The 20657-nt window shown below is 47.6% G+C and overlaps 1 protein-coding gene across 1 annotated transcript in view; it reads right to left on the bottom strand.

Annotated features, from left to right (window-relative positions):
* Positions 1-20657, bottom strand: part of LOC8034788 (gamma-aminobutyric acid type B receptor subunit 2) — a 329601-nt gene that overhangs the window by 172284 nt on the left and 136660 nt on the right. Inside the window, exon 4 of the mRNA XM_042289254.1 lies at positions 3783-3848. Within this exon, the coding sequence (XP_042145188.1) occupies positions 3783-3848 (66 nt within the window). The remainder of the gene's footprint in view (positions 1-3782; positions 3849-20657) is intronic.

Here is a 20657-nt window from a genome sequence, read left to right as displayed (position 1 = left end):
GCGTGTACATGCGAAAAAGGTGTCACCCTGGGAAAGGTCGGTAAGAGGTCGGTGGTTTTTCCTGACGCTCAGAATTGAGAAGCTGGCATGAAAACTACCGCTGTGGCGGAAGGTATTCATTCAAAGCCGAACTTAAGCGGTGCAAATTTGAGGCTGGTCAATACTTGACTATATGTAAGACACTAAAAAGCACCAAGCTCGTGTTCGCGCAAAACTGTGTCCCGCGGTGTACTTTGAGCATGCATTGGACCTGAATTTCTGCTTCACCATTCGGCGCGTACTCGAGTCCAAATATACTCACACGAATGCTCCGTCAGCTGGTCATGCTCTTGATGATCAGCCGAACTGGGTCACACAGACTATTTTTATTGTTATGATTGGTCATACAAAAACTGTCTGCAGACGTGTTAGAAGCGTGTATGCAGCAAACGTGCGTCGAACGCTCCGTTCCCGAAGATAATTATGTCATTATGTCTGCAGTGAACACGGTGTCTTTTGTGTAGCCAGTGTAACAGCGCTATTATTGTGTCCTTTCGTGGTTGTGTGCGTTCGTGCCTTCGACTGCTCTCAGACATACGACGAAAAGAAGTATAGGTCACGTTGCTACAGCCGGGCAAAATGTACGACTGAACGGGTATTTTGAGGTGCTAGTTAAAAGTCGCCAACCATAATGCACCGGAGTAAGCATTTCGGGGAAAGTGACTGCGATGTCATGCACGACCCCTGCTAGGACGAAGAAACGACGTTCGAGCGAAATTCAAAACTTAGCCATATAACAGGCAACGCCGTGATTGGTCGATCGTCGAGTCCGTAGGAAGAAGTACTGTGCGCCAAAAAAATTCACTGCAAGAAAATTTAACAGCTCGGACGAGATTTTGCACGGTGTTTTGTTCTCACGCGGACAATATTACACATATATATATAAAAAAAAAGAAAAGCAGTTGAAAGCATTCAATGCGCGTGACTCTACAGAAGTATCGCTGCCGTGAGTTATGTTTAAAGAAAACGACAACACAGTACCTACAATGCAATAAACAAAACTCTCACCGCGTATTTTCGGTAGCCGGCAACTAAACCAAACTGAATGTTTCGTAAAGGGGCATTCCCCCGAGGGCTGCTTTTCGGGGAGGGACGTCAGTGATCGGCGGAACCAACGGAACTTCCTCCCCGACTGAAGCATTGACACGAACGGCGGGGAGCCGAGAGGGATGTCAGTGTTATATCAGACGCATTTAGCGGTCGCACTCTCGACAACAGGGCTCGGTGATTGCTGACGAGAGTAGGAAAAAATGAAGGCTTAAATGAAATGGCAATACGCGAATGCGGCAGCACGCTGTTAGATGCAGAAGACGACATTCTGCTTCCTGCTTAAAAAAAAAAAAATAAAAAAAAATAGGCATCTTGAATGGGTGGATGCAACAAAAAGCATGGGGCATAAAAAAACCAGGTGTATGAAGAGCGGCTTGAGGACGGCATTGATGGGTATTGAAGACTCCTTCAAGTGTTGCGGACGACATACGCAACAGCGCAAGCCACAACAAGTTAGGCGATCCCAATGCCCCCGCCGGCATCTCGCTGAGCAAAATCTATAATGTTGCGAGACACGCGAGTAAATTGCAGCCATTTACGAAGAAATTCCACGCCAAGGTGGGAGCGTTTGTGCAGCCCGAGTCAGCTCCCCCATCCGCCTGGGATGTCTACGTCGCCGCGGCTCCGCGCAAAAGCGTGACGTTGTTACCACGTGACACGGATCCCGGGGAGCAAGGGGAGGAATGACTCCCCCGTGTGAATACCCCTTTAGTTTCTACCGCGTTTATGCTGCCTCCAATCCAAAATCGGTGTAACCAAAGTAAAAATATGAACATAAATAAAAAAAAAAAAAAAAAAAAAAAAGAAAGAGCAAATAATGTCAGATTGGGACTGGCGTAAACTTGGGCAAGCCGCAAGGTTAAAACTTTTGATTTGGCATATTGCAAAGGATGGGCCCTGAAGAGACTCACCTCATTTCATTTCATTTATCATACCTTGAAGGCCCCGAGGGGCATTACATAAGGGGAGTAAAATATAGCACATTAAGACAAAAAAAAAAAAAGGTTTATCAAAAGGTATCACACAACAAAACAGTGCAGTCATATGAAACAATTCTTTGCAACATTTTTATTAGAAAACGCCTGCTGAGTGAGCGCTGTTATAAATAAGGAATGATCAATGATATTACAAGGGACTCCGGTAATGCATTCTAGTCACTTATGCACAAGACGAGAGGCGAGTTTTTAAGGTAATGAGCGTTAAACAAAAATTTCTCTCGGAATAAGCCTTGTTTTGTCAAACGATTGCGTTAATATTTGCCATAACACCAAAAACTAAAAATTTATTCTTAAAAAGAAACTGGTGTAGATCGTTCGTTTCTTAAAAAAAAAAAGAAAAAAACCTTACCTAGGGTTTAGAAAGGGAGGCGGGCGCAGCTCCACCCCCCCTCCCCCCCTTCTCGCTTTTCCTTCCCCTTGAAGCCAGTGCTTTCCAGCGCAACAAGCCGGTAAGTTGGGCTAGTTGGTTTAACATCGTCAAACGTGAAAACAGCGCAAAAAATTGAACAAAGGACAAGTGAAAGAAGTGCACGGACAAAGCGCTGACTGTCAACTAAAGTTTAATGTTTAGTTTAATAATTCCTCTAAAAATTAAACTTTAGTTGAAAGTCAGCGCTTTGTCCGTGCACTTCTTTCACTTGTCATTTGTTCAATTTTTTGCACTGTTTTCACGTTTGACGACTTCCCAGCGCTTCCCACACTCTGCTCTATATTGGAGTATCAAACTGAGCTAGCTGGTAGATGTTAGCTGGTAGACGAGGGATAGAAAGAGACAAACACACGGCCGACTAGCAGCTAGACTATAATTCCTCTTCTTCGCCGTCAACCCTAAGTACCTCCTCTTCTTCGCCCTTAACCCAAGTACTTCTTGAGAGATATTTCACACAAACCACAATATTGCAAACAAGTTAAAAGTCAAAGGTAATTCACCCGTACATACACCACACAGTTCACGGAGTCTCGAAGCACCGCATATATTTTTTCTTCTGTGTCTTGGAGCGGCAATCGAGGTGCTGCTAACACACTTTTCTGATTTTTGTTTTCTATCGCCAGTGCCTCGAGTATTTCGCGTGCATACGGATTCTTGTCTCGTGCAATCATTGATATGTTGTCGAGTGCCGGTTTGCATTTACACGCACGGCAATGAGCCGATCATTGCCCTGCTGCTATGGTCTTCACCGATGCTGCGTTTTCTCGTGCTCTGTTATTAACGCAGCGGCCCGTCTGGCCAATGTGGGATTTCACGTAGGATAAGGTAATATAATGTACAACCCTTTTTTGCACGGGCCGTCGGGGCGTATTGTGTTCTATGGTTCGTGTTGCATGTTTTCCTTTAAGCAATTGCTTGGTTGACTTTGTGGCACATAGAGTAGGCTTTGTTCGTGGTGAACATACAACTTGAATACCTCGTGTTCCTTCGATCTTTTTAATTTATGGGTAATTCCACGAATGTAGGGGACCACGGCAACTTTTATTCTAGTCCTTGTATCTTAGCAAGTACTTAGGGTTAAAGACGAAGAATATTAATTATAAGTTCCTAGTTGACACTTCTATCTTCCCTACGCCCTGGTAAACAATATATGGGCTGTTCGACGTTAAGTAATTTCATCGAGTAAACTCGGACATTGCCTATAACTCTTTCGTTTGCAATATTTATTGAGGGTTTCGGCAAAGCATGATTCAAATAAAACTCACCTGACAAAACACCTTCCGGGCCCAGTATTCGTCGAAGTTTCCCAAAATTATCCGGACGTCTTTTTCCTGCGAGAAAAATAAAACAAAAACGCGACAGATTGAACGAATCTACGTTAAGCGGTAATAGGCAAACTACGTTACTTTTCATCAGGTGATCACCAATTAATAAGGTTACATTTTTGGAATATGTACCGAAAAAGTTCCGAAAGTAACCTCCGAGCCAGTTTCCTCGTAATCAGGGATAGAAAAAAAAAAAAAAAAAGAAATTAAGAGCTGCCTATGAAAAAAAGAGAGTTTTTATGCTTAGCGTGGACGGGTATTTATCTACAGGCAGTGTTGTAGGCATCACAGAAAAAAGAGTAATGGAATGCTTTACTCGTTACCTGCAAAATAAATAAACGCGTTACCGACCTACGTTACCTCAAAATAAAAGGAACGCGCTACCGTTATCGTTACCGTCAATAACTAACGCGGGTTACTTTTGCGTTAATTTTCTAAATTATGAATTAACAGGTTTTACATTTTTTTGTGTTGCAGGTATGCGTAAGGGACATATTAAAAAAAAAGAAGAAAACATTATGGCTATCCAGGAACTGAACATAATTACCTTATTATTTTATGGTTCCACTTAAATAGTCACGCAACAAACTCAAAAATTTATATAGCTCGATGCCAAAGATACGAACAATTAAAGTGTGATTTGTCTAAGTCTTGGGAAGAATACGTAACGAGTAACTTAACTGCGTTACACTTCACTCGAAGTAAGTAACGTAAGTAGGTTGCCCGTAACTTTTTTGGAAATGTAAGAAGTACGTTACTACGTTACCGAAAAAGTAACGTGTTACTGGTAACGCCGTTACTTGTCATACCACCAACACTATCTACAGGTATATTTTCGATGGTCCAGAACCTAGCGTGCCGTGAGCGGTGAACAACATAACATTTTTTATTGATTTTGTTTTGCTTCAGTATCATATTAGTATCAGGACGTTTTGAAAGCATTCGGTTGTCACGCGTTTGTTTCCCAGAGGTTAGGAAATTGCATTGCCGTGACCCATATCCTCTGAGAGAGGCAAACTTTGACTTTATTCCAACGTCAAAAATATGCCCTTCAAGTCACCAAACCGAAGGAAATGAATGAAACCCCGATAAAAGACAACCCAGGAATCGAAGGAAAATAAACCCGAAAGCTCGGAGTCCTATTCGTGACTGAGCTGACCGTCCATCATTTTCGTTCTAGTACTGTAGTAGTTTGAACGTTGTGTCAAAAACTTTAGTATCGTCACCGACATCTAAAGAAACGAAGTGCGTGGCGAGTCTGGCGAATCTTGTTATCGCGGCGCAGTCAATCACATTTACGCGTCAGGTGCCAACAAGGCTGATGCTAAAGTATTGGCATGTAGCCAGGCCACTTATTTATTGTTGTGCGCTTTCCCGAAGCCCCAGTACATTACCTGGCAAAAAAAAAAAAAAAAAAAAAAAGAGAGAGAAAAAAAAGGAAATCATCAGCCTAGGCACATCGTCAGCGTTGACTCCTCTGTACGGGATGGTATGTATTAGGAATGTAAGATAAGAGGACCTTGTCGGCGCTTTATTGCGTTCCATTGCTCCTTGGGGCGCCTCTATTTTGGTCCTCCCTTACGTGAATATTGATAAAGTTTTCTAAAGAAAAGCTAACCAATTGTGACCATTTTCCGAGGTGCCACTCTGCGACCCCGGCTAAGAATGTGAGCGGGGGTATGTGTAGCGCGATGCAGGGCTGGTAGTATCTTAGAGCTATGTCAGAGTACCTGTATCTCTGTATTGAGATACTTTAAAAAAATGTTTTTGTATTTCGGTAGTCAAATACATATACGGTGTATTGATTGTGTTGCGTTACTCTGCCAGGCTTAGTTATATATCTACATTTGTTTTCGAAAATGAACTGTCAGTTTTATACGATGCCATTTTTTTTTCTTGCGGCAAGGTGTTTTAGAATTTGTAATATGAACCCGGCGCATAGCCTTCTCCACATGGCGGAAGCCTGGTTGCCTAATATATCCCAGTGACTAACCAATATAAAAAAAAGAAAACAAGGGAAATACAGGTAATGCGGAAAGCGGTCACTTAAAAAAAAAAAAAAAAATAGCGGGATAATGTTTTCTCAGGAATCCATCTACCTTTCCTGCTTAAGCTGAGCAAACGCTGTAAAGGAGGTGAGTGGAGAGGAGGAAATAGTCAGTCACGTAGGCTTTTTGTCGAGTATGACAAGCAATCGTTGGTTAACTGGGGAAGACAACGTTTTTTTAGCTCCATTTGAAACATTATGGCTGTGAAGAGATAAAAAAAGAGTAATGTAAGTGGTGATGAGTAAAGGGACATTAAAATGGGAATAGTCACCACCATTTGCATTCACCGCGAACTGCACCTTCACCCCTACCTCTGTGCGAGAAAACATGTATCTCTATTCCGGAATACATATTTGACGGTTTTGCGGAAGTATCTGAGGGATATCCCGTTACATAAAATATGCATGTATTTTAGTATTTGTATTCCACAATACTTTTTGGAGTTTCTCTGCCCAGCCCCGAGCGCAAAGATATACTTTAATCCGACTTTGAGACGCCCACTGGCCAACTCACGAGTCAAGTTCAATTGCTCTCCATTAAAGTACAAACGTAATGCTTGAGAGTCTGCTTTTCTTCTCCGTGTGTGCGCCCATACAAAAGTCTCGTGACAACACACTGCCCTGTAAGCAGAAGGTCGTCACGCAATTGACCGGGTTTTATTCTTGTAATTTTTCCTGCACGTTAAAAATGTTTACACCATCGAGGGTGGGAATAGCTTGTCTCGGGGTCAACACCCTATATGTGCGACTCCAACACCTTTAGGCCGCAGAAACACTGCTCACACATTTTACACAGTGTTAGCTGCAGGCATGATGACACCCGAGGACAGGCTTCAATCGTGTCAGAAGCATGTTTGCTTCACACTTATGTGTGCTTAGAACATGTCTGAAGGACACTTTTCGTGGGAGTAATGTGACAGGATACGCGTAAGAAACAAGCCTGAGACCTTGTCTGAACACTGTATTTCGTATGAATGATTAGCAGTGCGAGCGCGGCTTTTGCTGTCATGTAGTCGATTTGTTTGGACCAGAAATGAATTTGCCGCCAAATTCACGCCAAGATACCCGAGTTCGGTACTGTTGCGAATGGATTTTTCTTCGATGGCGTATGCAAACGTGAAAGGCTAATTTAAATCACAAATGAAATCACAATTTAAATCGCCTTGATATTATTCTTGCCCTGACTCAATTTGATCACCCCCCCACCACCCATTGTGACCTCACGATAGCAGCTTCAACATAAAAATTACCAACTTCGGCATGACCCTTGGCTTTCTTTGGCATTTTTGGCACTTAGTTGGCACTTCATTGGCTAGCCAAAGAAGAGCCAAACTTTGGCATGCCCCAAATCCCGAAATAGCATCTACTTACGCAGTTATGGCTGGCACTCCTGTGGAAGACCAGAGAGATGTAAAAGTTTGGCCCGTCCAAAATCAACAAATTAGGATTTACTAGGGCAGTTACGTCTCAAGTATGGCACTTACTTCGGCACTGACAAGCGCCATGGAGCAAAACCCAACTGGGCCCAAGTTAGGCCTTTATGTTTGCCACAATTTCGCCCAGGTTGGGCGTTTCTCTGGCGTGTTATCTGGGTAGGTATCTTACGATCGTAGTGGAAGGTAGAAAGAAAGCTCAATGATCCGATTTGTTCGGAAGAGCAATGCTTTTCTCTCGTGTTCTGCGCGATACATATCTTTCTTACAAAATGATTATTTCAGTCACATACAAAACAAATGCACATGAAAAGCATTAAATGATCAACAAACGGTAAATAAAAACATTTTCGGATATATTTTTACGGGGAAGGTTTGATTTAATTCATCATAGGAAAACCTGCAGGATTTAATTGAGTATTTAAATCATCTTGACTGTTATTCTGCACCCTGGTTTTTTAAACGCACAATGAAACTTGTGATTCGCAAGCGATGATAACTGCCTTTGCCGTACCATTGGTCACCAACGCGAATCCGAATATTCGTCGACGGATTGATTGTTGACGATCGCTTACGTCCGAATGACGCAGTACTCGTGTCCAATGCCTGAGCTGGGGTCGGCTCTCGTACTTTGGGTACCGCGGACGTATGACGGTGAAAAGGCAGAGAGCATTCGAAGGAAAGAATGCCCGAAACAGCCCGGTATATTCCTACATTTTCGTAACGAAAAGCGGGTTCTTGACTTTCTGCTGTCTTCCTTTTGGCCCGGTAAACGGTATGCAATTAGTCGAATCAAAATATGAACTCATTTATCCCGGCCCAGAATTCATTTTATGACCACTTTAATAGTGGGTTTTAGCAGATAATCCCGATGAATGCGATAATGACACTAGATACATCATTGGCGCCTTTGCGCATGCATCCTATTGCTACCGGGGGTCTGGGAACAATCTACAGGTTGCCCCAAAAACAAAGTTACGTTTTTTTTTTTTTACACCATCGCCGCCGCATCACCGCCTCGCATCGCCGAGAATTCATTTTCTTCCCAAATGGAGCGCTAGCGGTCTCAACCAGATGCCAAAGTTTCAGTACGAACCGTCGTATTCTTCAAAATTTATTAGTGATTTCGTGAACATTTTAATGGGAAAATGGCGACCTACAGGCCTCTATAAATAGAGGAAGCTCTATAGCGCCAGTTACCGAGCTCGGGTGAAAATGGGCGCCATTTTTTAATTGAAATTTTCAAAACATCGTTCATATTTTTTAAAATATTTACGTTTACTGTTGAAACTAAGGCATCCCGTTAGGGAAGCTAGCGCTACGTAAATGTGGGCGGAAAATGAGTATCGGCAAGGCGTAGTTAATTTTCGTAATAAAAAAAAAAATAAACATTAATTATTTTTTTTTTTGGGGGGGGGGGAGGGGGGGTATATATAGTATTCTAGCTTTCTAATAAGAAATGAAGTATATTGCGTGTTACATCCAACATCCAATCAAAGCATGATTGAATCTATTGGATCGTAGCGTTGGCTGCTTTGGGATTTAAGATGAAACGCAGTATAAGCAAACGCCTGCCTGAAAAAAGAAAAAAAAAAAGGAAACTTCGTATCCGACAGAAAAAGCGGAGTGCGTCAAAAAAGATTATAAGGCCTCGGATACAGCCAAGATTTCCGGCCGTTTGGAGTGCAGATGCCCAACTTGGGCCTCGTGCACGCAGAGTAGCGTAGAGGGAGCCGTTTTAATGGGTCAATACTGGACTGGTCGATGCGGCGTCTTTTAGAGAACGCGGTCAATGTCGGTGCAGCTCGCCGTCTATCGAACGGCGGTCGATGATCCAGAGCGGGCAAGTTGACCGAACGGCGCCGAAGATGTGTCTTCATGCGCGGTCCACTTGTTTGTTCGAATGGTCGGATATCGGGAAGGCACTCAAATACGGGTCTGAATCGTCCGATGCCGGCGCTTTCGAGTGGGTGGATTAGACCGGCGCAGTGAGAAGCTAATGTTAACACTGCACAGGGGCGGATTTATGGGACAGGCTTGGAGGGAAGAAAAGGGAGGTCTGCATCTGACGACACGGGCGGACGTGACGCCAACAGTCGAAGCATTGCCAAGATATTTCGTGTGGGCCTAATTATTGCCATCTCACCACGAACCACAATCGTTTCGTTAAAAAAGCTGGTCTATGTCGTTTTTTGCATAATTATTTCTCCTTTCGGAGGTTTTTGGAGGGAGGCGGGGAGGGGGGGGGGGGCGGTGCCCCCCGCCCCCCCCCCCCCCCACCTTTAAGATTTGCTTTTGACACTATAGTTATTGGCGGGATGAGGACGACAGGTAAGTCCCTAAGTTGTGCCTCTCAAGGACGAGATTTGTACATTCATAAATCTTGGGCGTGTCGTTGGCATCGAGCCTGCTCGCCCGCCCCATGTACGGCGGAAAGCATCGAGCACGCCCTCCTGGTGAGGCTTCTAAAAAAGATGCCATTCTCTTTCTGACGGTGACTATAGAGACGTTAGAGAGCATCAAAAAGGGTCACTGATATTCCTGGAAATCGGTTCGGCAAACTGATACACGCGGCTAAACTTGCAACCGAAATTATAGGCAGGATACTTTTAAAGCGCAGCTCTTCGGCGCCCGTTACCGGCTTGAGCGGCGTCGGCGTCGGTGTCACCGTCGGCATCGCCGTCGGCGTAATCGCGCGGGCCATTATGGGTAAATTTCCCCGTTAAATTTAGCGGAAAATTTCCCCGCTAAATCTAAAGGAAAAGTTTCCCCGCTAAATCTAGCGGAAAAATATTTCTGGGGGGTCACGTGACCCTCCCGAGGTCACGTGACCCTCCCGAGGTCACGTGACATCCCCAGGCCATGTGATAACCCAAGGTCACGTGAACCCCCCCCCCCCCCCCCCCACCCCCAGTACCCTTCCCTACTCCTCCTCAAGAAGTGCGCTCTCATTCCGCGTTACAGGGAGTTGTAAACGGCTTCCACTTTTTTTTCTCTAAGTTATTGATTATTAAAATTTAGTCCTTACTGTTTTTATTCTACAAACGTGTTGTACTGGCAATACTAAAGAAGTCAAAAGGACGTTGTAACTTAGGAATGTTTTTTACTTGCGTGTTAACCAGCATTAGATCGAGGTCGTGAAACAATTCTTGTAGAACCCTCTCTGTTTATTATCAATATCCCCACACTGACCACGATCAGTTTTGCCGACTCAAGAATAAGAAAAAAAGACACTAAAAAACTACGGAAAAACACTATAACTAAGGCGCGGGCCAAGAATGATCGTTTCAACACTATGTTTAACTTTTTGTTCCCATAATATCTAAATGGCGTCACAAGAGCTTACTGCCAACAATATTGTTTAGAGTAAAAACAAAATAGGGACGCCGTAACGCTAACGCTTGATGTAGAAAGAATAAAAAACAAGGGAAACGTTCACAAACAACCACACTCTTTCACGAAAGAGTTATTTTGTCTGTGAAAGTCATCTTTTTTTTTCTATTACAAGTATTCATTATTACAACACTCGCTTTACCCAGGGACTCTAATACCCCATTCACACGAGAATAAAGGTACCTTTAGCTAAGGGACCTGTAAGGGGTATCCACACGAAGGAGAAATCCGCGGACGGATGTCGTGACGTCAACAGCCCGGGAAACTCCGTCCCAGGCTCCGCCGCGTGCACCGGCGGAGCTTTCGTGCTGACAGAACGAAGCCTCCGCGCCTCCGCCACGGAGGAGAACGGCGGCGCGAGGCCAGCGAGGCGTCAAAAAGGGATGACGTATGTCTCACGTGATGCACGCTCCGCGGAGGAAAGGAGCGGATTTCTCCTTCGTGTGGATACCCCTTTACGGTTGGCGACGAATGAGTTCGCGATCCTCCGCGCGTGCCATGTGCTCGCGACTCAAGAGCGCGGGTTGATTCGCCGATTGGAAAGGGACCGATGTTAAAGGTACCTTTATGCTGGTCGCGTGAATAGGGTATACCTTACCATAAAATACTAAGCTGTTTATGATTGATAAATGTAAACTTGAGAACACAATGGACAATAGACCGATTTCACTAAGCGTTCGGCGCATGCGTGACACCGCCATAACTTTAGTTCACAGGAGGCAGACGGCTGTGCATGCGAGGGCTCCTGCCGTCTCGTACTCTGCACGCGCAGAGCTCCAGCGAAGTTGTCGCACGTGCAGGAAGACTAAAGTTCCCTCGATGCATTGCGGCAGCGGGGGCGTAGTCAAACTGGCTGCTGAGAGCGGTCGATTGCAAGCAGGGCGCCCCGACTGGTGCCCCACGAGTGCAAGCACGTGTAGCCTGCGCATGAACATAGCCTTGGCAAGCTTGAAATTGCACTGGCTTGTACGCACGAGCAGAGACATGGCGGCCGCCTGTGGCCTTGCCCCCAATAGACCTTTGGAAAAAGGGCTACTGGCCGGTTCCATTTTCAGTGTTCGTGCATAGTGCGCTTGATTTACTCGCTTTCCGAAGCGACGAACATGCTCGTGCTGGGCTGAGGACTCGTAAATATTAGGAAGTATTCACTGGCCGCCATATATGAAGGCGATGTTTAGAGCGCATGCTCAGAACGAGCTCACATCAATAGGCTGCTAAGACCGGCACTCTTGATGGTGCGGAATGCACGTTTTAAAAGAACTGTGGAAGCTCGGGCTCAGTATCCGCGCACACAGCTATGGCCGCCAGCGAATACTCCCTACTCCCTCTTAGCGGCGAGATGTTTCGGTGGCGCCCTCGTTTGGTTAGCTTTCGTGACATCATCACCTTGTGAACGGCAAGTTCGATGGTGTTTGTAATGGAATGGTGGAAGCCTGAAATCATAGCGCTCTCAAAGCAACACTGCAAACACCGTCAAAATTGAGGTTCTTACGTTCCTCTTATTTCCGTCAATGAGACATCCTTTGCTGACGTCATAGTCAGCATTCGGCCAATTGTTGTGGGCCGACCACAGCGATGCTTTTGATCGCTCACGTGGCCAATAGAATGGTGTATAAACAGCCAGAAAACACGCCAACATGACTCGTAAACTGCCGAAAATTCCTTTAACTCCAAACGGCAATTTCTTTCGTTAGACAGCTGAAAAAGAGACCGGCTAAACTTAGCGGGCAAACCGCTAAATTGGCTACACTGGCCCAGGACAGTACGTGCCCGCGCCGTCCCTGCATCCTTTGCCGTGTACCAGCGGGTTGTGTCGAGGCGCAGTTTAGCGAAAAGCGTGCGCACGCTCGGCTGAGGCTATTTTATTTATTTTTTCGGCGCCCCTAATTAATGCGCGTAGCAGCGATGAGACTCCCAAGGGTCCGAACGCCACGAACAAACCGTGCCTCTCCGATCGATGCTTTGCGCATGCGCCAGAGCACCGCACGCTTCTTGGCTATGAAAGCAACGCAGACACGAATGCGGAACGCCCGAATTCTGCGACAAGGAGTTTTGTTATTGCTCGTTTTTTGTTTTTGTTTTTTGTGTCTGGCGCTCGCGGTCTCGAAATCGAGGAAAATTGATCCCGGCAGGTGTGGAGACCGAAGTGGTCTTTCTCCTTCGTTACTTTTGCGTCGGTATTTCGTGCGTGTTTGTGTTCATGTTGCTGCGTTATTGGCTCACGTTTGACTGCGGAGACGGTTCCAGCCGTCTGGTTACGACGCGTGCGCGAGGAAGCATACATCCTCTATGCGGGCAGAAACCTAAAGAGGGGAGGGGACGGAGGAAACCGAGCTCTGGTTGGAATGATGATTGCGTAGACGCAAAACTAGCTGCCTTTCTCTCCACAACACTCGTCGAATGCGTTAGAACAAGGAACGTTAGCGTCCGACGTTTGGCGTCTGCCCTCGAAGAGGTTTAAATGCGTTCGAACGGTGTAGAAGAGCCAATGAGAGGCTACCTTTCCGCCTACCTACAAACCGACGAGAAAAAAAAGCGGTAGCGCGAGGAACTCGAGCAGCACGAGCGGACATTCCATCGCTCGTGAGAAGTGTGTTTCGGCGTCTCGCCGCAGTGGAGCGCCCGTCACCTGGCTCTCCTAGGGTGCCTACATGTCTGTCTGTCTCAGGGTGAGGACATCCATTGTTGCCCTGAGTGTGCCAGCGCGTGACGCTCTCGCGCACTTGGTGCGTGACTTGGGCGGTGAAATGGCGTCTATGCATTAGCCAAAGCTACGCGCCCGAGCTGAGTGACACCAGATTGCGCGCACTTCAAAATGCATAAAAAAAACGATTGGGCGTGAAAATGGCTGAGATGTCACCACTCAAGCAAAAGCGCGCGTGTGTATGAAGGCACTCTAGGCTCTCCTAAAGCCCCTTGATAAAGGTGTTTTTACAAGCACCGCCAACCATTGTTCTGGAAATGCGCAAGACAAGTGCCACGAGCGGGTGCTCCGCTGCCATTCGATTCCAAGGGCCGCTCATTTCAGTGCTGCGCCGCCATTTGCTTCCAGGGGCCGCTCGAGAGCTGGGCCACGTGCGCTCGCGCATTTGGCGCTACTTGCAAAAACAAACGAAAACACATCGAGGGGCTTTAGGCTCTCCCAGAGCCGTTTATTGAGAGAGTTTGGCCATACATTGGTTTGAATAAGCGAGCATCTCTGGGCCAACCACAGGCCGCGAAACAGCCCCTAGCGGTGGTCGCGTGCTCTAAATATGTGACGCGACTAATTTGAGCCGCTTTAGGGTCACTCTTGGTGAATGAAAACCTTTTGCATGTGAGGTTTTAGTCACGCCAATATTCAAGTGTAGAATAAACGAACGTGCGCTCCAAACCAGGGCCGAATTGCTAAAAACAGCGTCTCAGATGAGACGGGGAAAGAAAGCCCGGCGAAAGCCAGCGCACGAGCCGAGCGGGACTCCGCGTCTCAACACGCTCGCGCGCCCCACCCTTTGCACTGTTCTCTTTCAGCCAGCCTCAGGACGCTGGCCTATACTCCGTTTCACCTTATGTTGTACCGCAGCGAAGGCTAGAGGCGCGAGCTCATAGCGTTGGCAGCTGCCCTTAATGCACGAGAGCTTGTGTCGCCGAGATCTGCCCCAGAGCAAGGAGCTCGCGCTTGTAGCCTTTCCTACGGTACATGATAAGGTGAAACAGAGTATAGCAAGCCGGCCCAGAGCGAACTGCCACCTATACTCCATCTGCACAAACATCAGCAGTGCAGACAAAGGCATGGGCACGAGCGCGTGGCTTTGGAAAGTGCCTCTTACGCACGAGTTCAAGTAAAACCAAAGCGTTTTGCTGAGTAGGCTCAAGCGCCTGTACCTTTGTCTTCACTGCAGACATTTGTGATATGGAGTAGAGAGGCCTACCTCGTTGAGAGACGCCGAGATTGAAAACTCCTATTTCACGCTTTAAAGGAGCGATGCAACAATTTTTGTACTTTGCGCAAATATCGCTTAAAACGGATCGCTAACGTTAATGACCTATGAAACACGCGTTCGTTTTTCACCCCACGCCATAGAAGTCCAAGAAACAAATTAAAGAAAAACGAGCAGCGTTCACCCCCTCAACTCGCAGCCAGAACAAGCGGCCACGTGATCTGGAGCCGATTATATGCCGCCAGTGTTGATCATAGCCACGCGCTGGTGTTGGCAAATCGCAGGACACGCGCTGAGTTCCAGACATTGTTATGGCTCGGCTGTTGTCGTCGTTGCAGCGATTGGACACGGGTCACAACCCGAATGCTTCTCGAGCTAGCAATTGTCACGAGCCCAAGTCGAGTGCCCACGCAATGCTCGGGTCCAATCTATGAACCGCATTCAAATATCGTCACTTGGGTGTACTGCATGCGATCCCCAAGTTACGCCATCAAATTTCGCAAAGGAGAGATTGAATGAAAATGATCGCTATTGTCCTTGAAATTACACCGCAACAAAGGAGTTTCTTGGCCAATGGCGTTGCGTGTGAGTGTCCTTGAGTCCCAGGTGTGCCAGTTAGCTCGTGTAGAGAGAAAAACATTCCAATTGAATATCGTTGCACAGCTCGTTTAAAGGGCAACTCGGGCCAAAACTCAAAATGAAATAATTTACTGGTATCGCTGTAGTGACACAAAATACGACACCAGCCAAAATATTACGTCCGTGGGACGCCGCATTCTCAACTAATGCCGATAATAAAAATGCGACCCGCCGCGAGTCGCTGTTCCTTAGCGGGCGGCCAGCGGGTTGCCGATCGCTAAAGCAACATTGGGCCGTGACGTCCGATTCGTTCTCTTTTTTTCCTCCGGTCCGGGCGTTGCGCGGAGTGCGGTTCTTTGAGCCGCTACCACCGCTACTTCGGCTTGTGATTGGCTTGCTTAGCCGTTACTTTTATCTGTAGCCCGTGTAGCTTCGGTATAGCCTTTTGTTTATTTGCTTGTGAGGACTCCAAGACTCGTTCTAGCGAGCAACTCGGTGCGCCCAAGACTGCCCAAGATTGCTCGAAAGATGCCGAGTACAACTTGTAGCGCTGTGGGCTGCTCAAACAACCCGCTGCACAACCCGGAGGTGCTTTTTCACAAGTTTCCAACGGACCGAAAATTGGAAAAGGTGTGGGTGAACGCTGTTCGACGAGTGGACTTTGGATTTCGGCTTTTACGCGCCCGAAAAAAAAAGAAAAAAACAGAAAAAAAAACAGACGTGTACAGCACAGCACACGTGTGTTCGGGCGCCGCGGCCCGCGCCGGAGAGCCTCAAAGCTTCGTGTCTCGGACTGACCCGCAGGGCGAAAGCGAAAGGGCCCCCAGTACTGTACGTCACTGGCAGCGCGGCGTAGAGCAACGCCACTCCATCCACGGAGCCCAGAGGACAATTTAGGCCTAGCGACGAGTACGGAAGACCCCGCAGACAGCGACAGCCGCCGAGTACGGCACCGAACGAGTTCACTCGTTTTCCAGTCGCTAGCTTTTGGGTGTACAAGAGACGAATACGGCATAGCGCACGCACGGCGGGCCGAGTACGGCACCGTACGAGTTCACGGGTTTTCCAGTCACTAGCTTTTATGTGTACGCACTAACTCTTGCTACATATGCTGGATAACTACCACGTATACAGAATTAAAACAAAATCAGCTTACCTCCTATCTTTAGGCGGCTAGCGCAACAGAGGTAGGTGCCGCTCGACCTGCGTACTCGTTGAACGAGAACGATCCTGACGTCACGTTCACATAGCGGTTGATTTCCAGTGTTGCCGGGGCCTCCAGCGGCTACTTTCGGTTTTGTTGGCCGTGCCCCAAACAAAACTTTGAGGCGTCGATATCTTTAAAACTACGCACAGTAACGAGAAACAAAATTACACCTTGCAATTCAGGGACGCTGACTGCACTAAAAACAATCATAATTCCAAAATCGAAAGTAGGGGCCGGAGTTGCCCTTTAAATGTCGTTTGCAATATTGTGACGTCGAGGTCTCCTGATTGGTCGACGCTGTGTCACAAATTTAGTTTACGCTCTAAGCGCGGGGGCAATATTCGGCGCTGGCGGCGGCCTATGCTCCGCCTATTGGCCGAACTCTCCCAATACACGGCTCTGGGCTCTCCTAAATCCTTCTCGTAAAGCCCCTTCTTCTTCTTGTTGTGAGGTCCAGAGAAGGAAAGGGAAAGCCGGGAGAGATGTTGGCCTCCTGTACGGGGCGAGTCGCTACCCGGCTCGGGGAAGGGGGAGGAGCCGTAGGTGGCTAAAAGAGATAGTGTGGAAATTTGGAAACCAGTCCAATAATGTGATGGGGGTTTGCACAAATGTGGGTTTCAATTTAACAACCTTGCTGTTTGCGGTGTCTGGTATTTGATCAAAGACGGTCTGCCAAACCAGTCTCACTCAAAAAATCCAAGAGGTCTTTGTAAGCCCTCTGGACAAGCCGACGTGGGGCTTCTGGGATGAGGAGTTCCCGAGTGTTGGAGGAAGGAAGTCCATTGAAAGTGTAGCATTGAAACAAGGTTTTCCGCTCTTCTTCGTATTCTGTGCATACTAGTAGCACGTGTTCAATGTCCTCTAGGACTCCACAGTGTAGGCAATCAGGACTATTGACTCGTTTAAGTTTGTGCAGAGTTGACCTTGTGTTTACGCAGTTTGCCGTCAGCCGATGTAACATTGACGCTTGTTGTCTTGACAGCTTGCGGGGGATTGCTGGAGGGGGCCGTCCTTCAGCCGTTTCTCGGTGTGGGTGGCGCTTCTGGTAGAAATTTCGTATAAATCGCCATGCTTCGTTGTACCGGCGAAGGGAAATGGTTGGGGTCTCAAGTCCATGGGCCTCAGTAGCGAGGGCATCCGCCTTCTCATTTCCCGCAATTCCAGTGTGCGCAGGACACCACTGAAAAGCAAGTTGCCAACCCTTTCTTTCAGCCGACCTGGCAGATGCTACAGTTGTTGCAGTTAATGGAGTGCCTGTCTCGGGGTTCCGGAGAAGATGAAGAGCAGATTTCGAATCTGTGAGGATGACTGCTTTCCCTGGCGTTCCACTTCGCACTAGGAGCTCCAAAGCACGCCAAATAGCCACCAGCTCCGCAGTAGTAGAGGTTGTGGCGAAGTTTAGTCTGTCTGCAATGCAGACGTTGTGAGTTGGGATGAAGACTGCTGTCGTGGTAGTTCCTGTCGCCGGACTAGTGGAGCCGTCGGTGTATACTTGCAGCCATCCAATATACTCAGTGTATAGTAGTTCCTGGGTCAAAAGGCGAGAAATAGTCCCAGAAACACTCGCCTTGCTATGCATGTAAGGGAGAGTTTCACTATCGTCAGTGGTACTTCTAGATGGGGCTGCGGGGGTGGAGGGATATGTCCTTGATAAAGGCGTTTTTTACAAGTATCGCCAACCATTGTTGTGGAAACGCGCAAGACACGTGACACGAGCGGGGGCTCCACCGCCATTCGCATCCAAAGGTCGCTCCTTTCAGCGCTCCACCGCCATTTGCTTCCAAGGGCCGCTGGAGACACGGGCCACGTGCGCTCGCGCATTTGACGATACTTGCAAGACAAACGTAAACACATCGAGAACCTTTAGGATCTCCTCTCATCTCTTTTCTGCCGCTCTAAATTTTCAATAGACCTATTGCTAAATTACCCGATCATCAAGGAGAATACAGGGATTGGTGTTCCACGCGCCACACCCGCACGCCTTCCCTGTATAAAAGATTCAAAGTAAATAAGCAAAAAAAAAAATCTTTCAGCCTTTCCACTCTGGTGAAGAAGGAAGACAGCGAAGCTGTACCTTCTCCACCAGAGTAGAGTGAGGTCAGACGACCTCAAGAATACCTTCTTGGACGACCTCATGGACGACGCCTAAGGACGACGTATAGGACGACGTCTAGAATGACCTTAAGGACGATGGCATGGACGACCTCAAGCATGACTTCCAGGACGACCTCGAGGACGACGCCTAGAGGACGACGCCTAGGAGGACCTCAGGGACGACCTCTAGACAACCTCAAGGACGACGCCTAGGACGACCTCAAGGATGACGCTTAGGACGACCTCAGGGACGACGTCTGGAACGACCTCTAGAACAACTTCTAGCACGATTTCGAAGACAACGTCTAGGACAACCTCAAGGACGACTTCTAGGACGACCTTGAGGACGACCTCGAGGACAACGCCTAGGACGGCCTCAGGATGGCTTCTAGGACGACCTCGAGGACCTCTTGGACGACATCAAAGACGTCTAGGACGACCTCAAGGACAACTTCTAGGACGACCTCAAGGACGACATCTAAGCCGAACTGAAGGACAACTTCTAGGACGACCTCAAGGACGACATCTAAGCCGACGCCTAAAAAAATTCAGCCTTCCCACTCTGGTGAAAACCAGAGTGGAAAGGCTGGAAAGGTTGCCGCCATCTTTGGGCAAGGCCGGCAAGCAAGTTGTCTGGTTTCCGCCATCGCTCATAGATGGCGGTAGCTCTCCAGAGTTTTGTGTCGACATTTCTTTGCGGGGGACACGATTCTGGGGAAGCTAGCCCTTAACAACTCTGCTGTAAAAAAAAAAATTCAGCATTTTCACTTTGGTAAAAAAAGAAGACCAGTGAAGCTGTACTACGGTCAAACGACCTCAAGGACAACTTTTTTGACGACCTCGAGGACGACGCCTAAGGCCGACGTCTTGGACGGTGTCTAGGACGTCGTCAAGGGCGACGTCTAGGACGACCTCAAGGACGATTTTTGGGAAGATTTCAAGGACAACGTCTAGGACGACCTTAAGGTCGACATCCGGGACAACCTAAAAGACGACCTCGAGGACGACCTCGAGAACGACGTCTAGGACGAACTCGAGAATGACTTTTAGGACGACCTCGAGGACAACTTCGCGAACGACATCAAGGATTATCTCAAGGACGACGTCTAGGATGACCTCAAGGACAACTTTGAGGACGACCTCAAGGATGATGTTTAGGACGACCTTAAGGACGACTTCTAGGCCGACCTCGAGTACGACATCTAGGAGGACGTCGAGAGGAATTCAGCCTTTCCACTCTGGTGAAAGTGGAAAGGCTGGAAATGTTGTCGCGATCTATGAGATGAGGAAGGCCGACAAGCCGACTGTCTGGTTGCCGGCGTGGTTCATAGATGGCGGTAGCTGTGCAGAGTTTTGTGTCGACGTTACTTTGCGGGGGACCCGATTCTGGGGAAACTGGCCCCTAACAGCTTTGCTGTAATAAAGCGCTGACGAACGCGCGTCCAAGATGCCTATTGTTTTAGGTATTTGCTTTAGAAAAGTTAGTACTGCTGAGGCCAGCACGTGCGTGGAACACCAATCCCTGCATTCTTCTTGATGCTTGGGTAACATAGCAATAGGTCTATTTCGGCGGCCGCTTCGCTTGCTCGCGCTCAGGAACAAAAAGCTTTCAGCCTTTCCACTCTGGTGAAGAAGGAAGAGCAGCGGAGCTTCATCGCTGCTCTTCCTTCGTCCTTGAGGTCTGGTTGCCGCCATCTTTAAGCGACGGCGACAACCAGACAACCGTTAAGCTGGTTGTCTGGTTGCCGCTGTCGCTAAAAGTTGACGGTAGCTGTCCAGAGATTGTGTCGAGATTTATTTGTCCACGGACACGTAACTGGGGAAACTAGCCCTTAACAGCTCCGCTGTAAAAAGAAACAAAAGCGTACGGAACAAAATGGTATACAATATGTCATCACCCTAAGCAAAGCTCACATGAAGGCACGCTAGCTTTGACCTGTGCCTCGACGGCGTCCGAATTTGTTTCTTGTTCTTCTCTTTGTGTTTTCCTTGTGATCTCGCGTTCCGCACCAGAGTAGCCACGTTTTTACATGTGTGGTAGCTTGAGGTGCTCAAGTTTGCTATAGAGTCTCTAGTTTGTACCACCCGAAACAGGTTCTAACGAGTCGCAGCTCCACCTGAGTAACGCAGGAGCCTATTGCT

Source organism: Ixodes scapularis, unplaced genomic scaffold, assembly GCF_016920785.2.
Source record: "Ixodes scapularis isolate PalLabHiFi unplaced genomic scaffold, ASM1692078v2 PGA_scaffold12__126_contigs__length_90152505, whole genome shotgun sequence".
Lineage (NCBI taxonomy): Eukaryota > Metazoa > Arthropoda > Arachnida > Ixodida > Ixodidae > Ixodes > Ixodes scapularis.
This window is presented reverse-complemented; position numbering and strand designations above follow the sequence as displayed.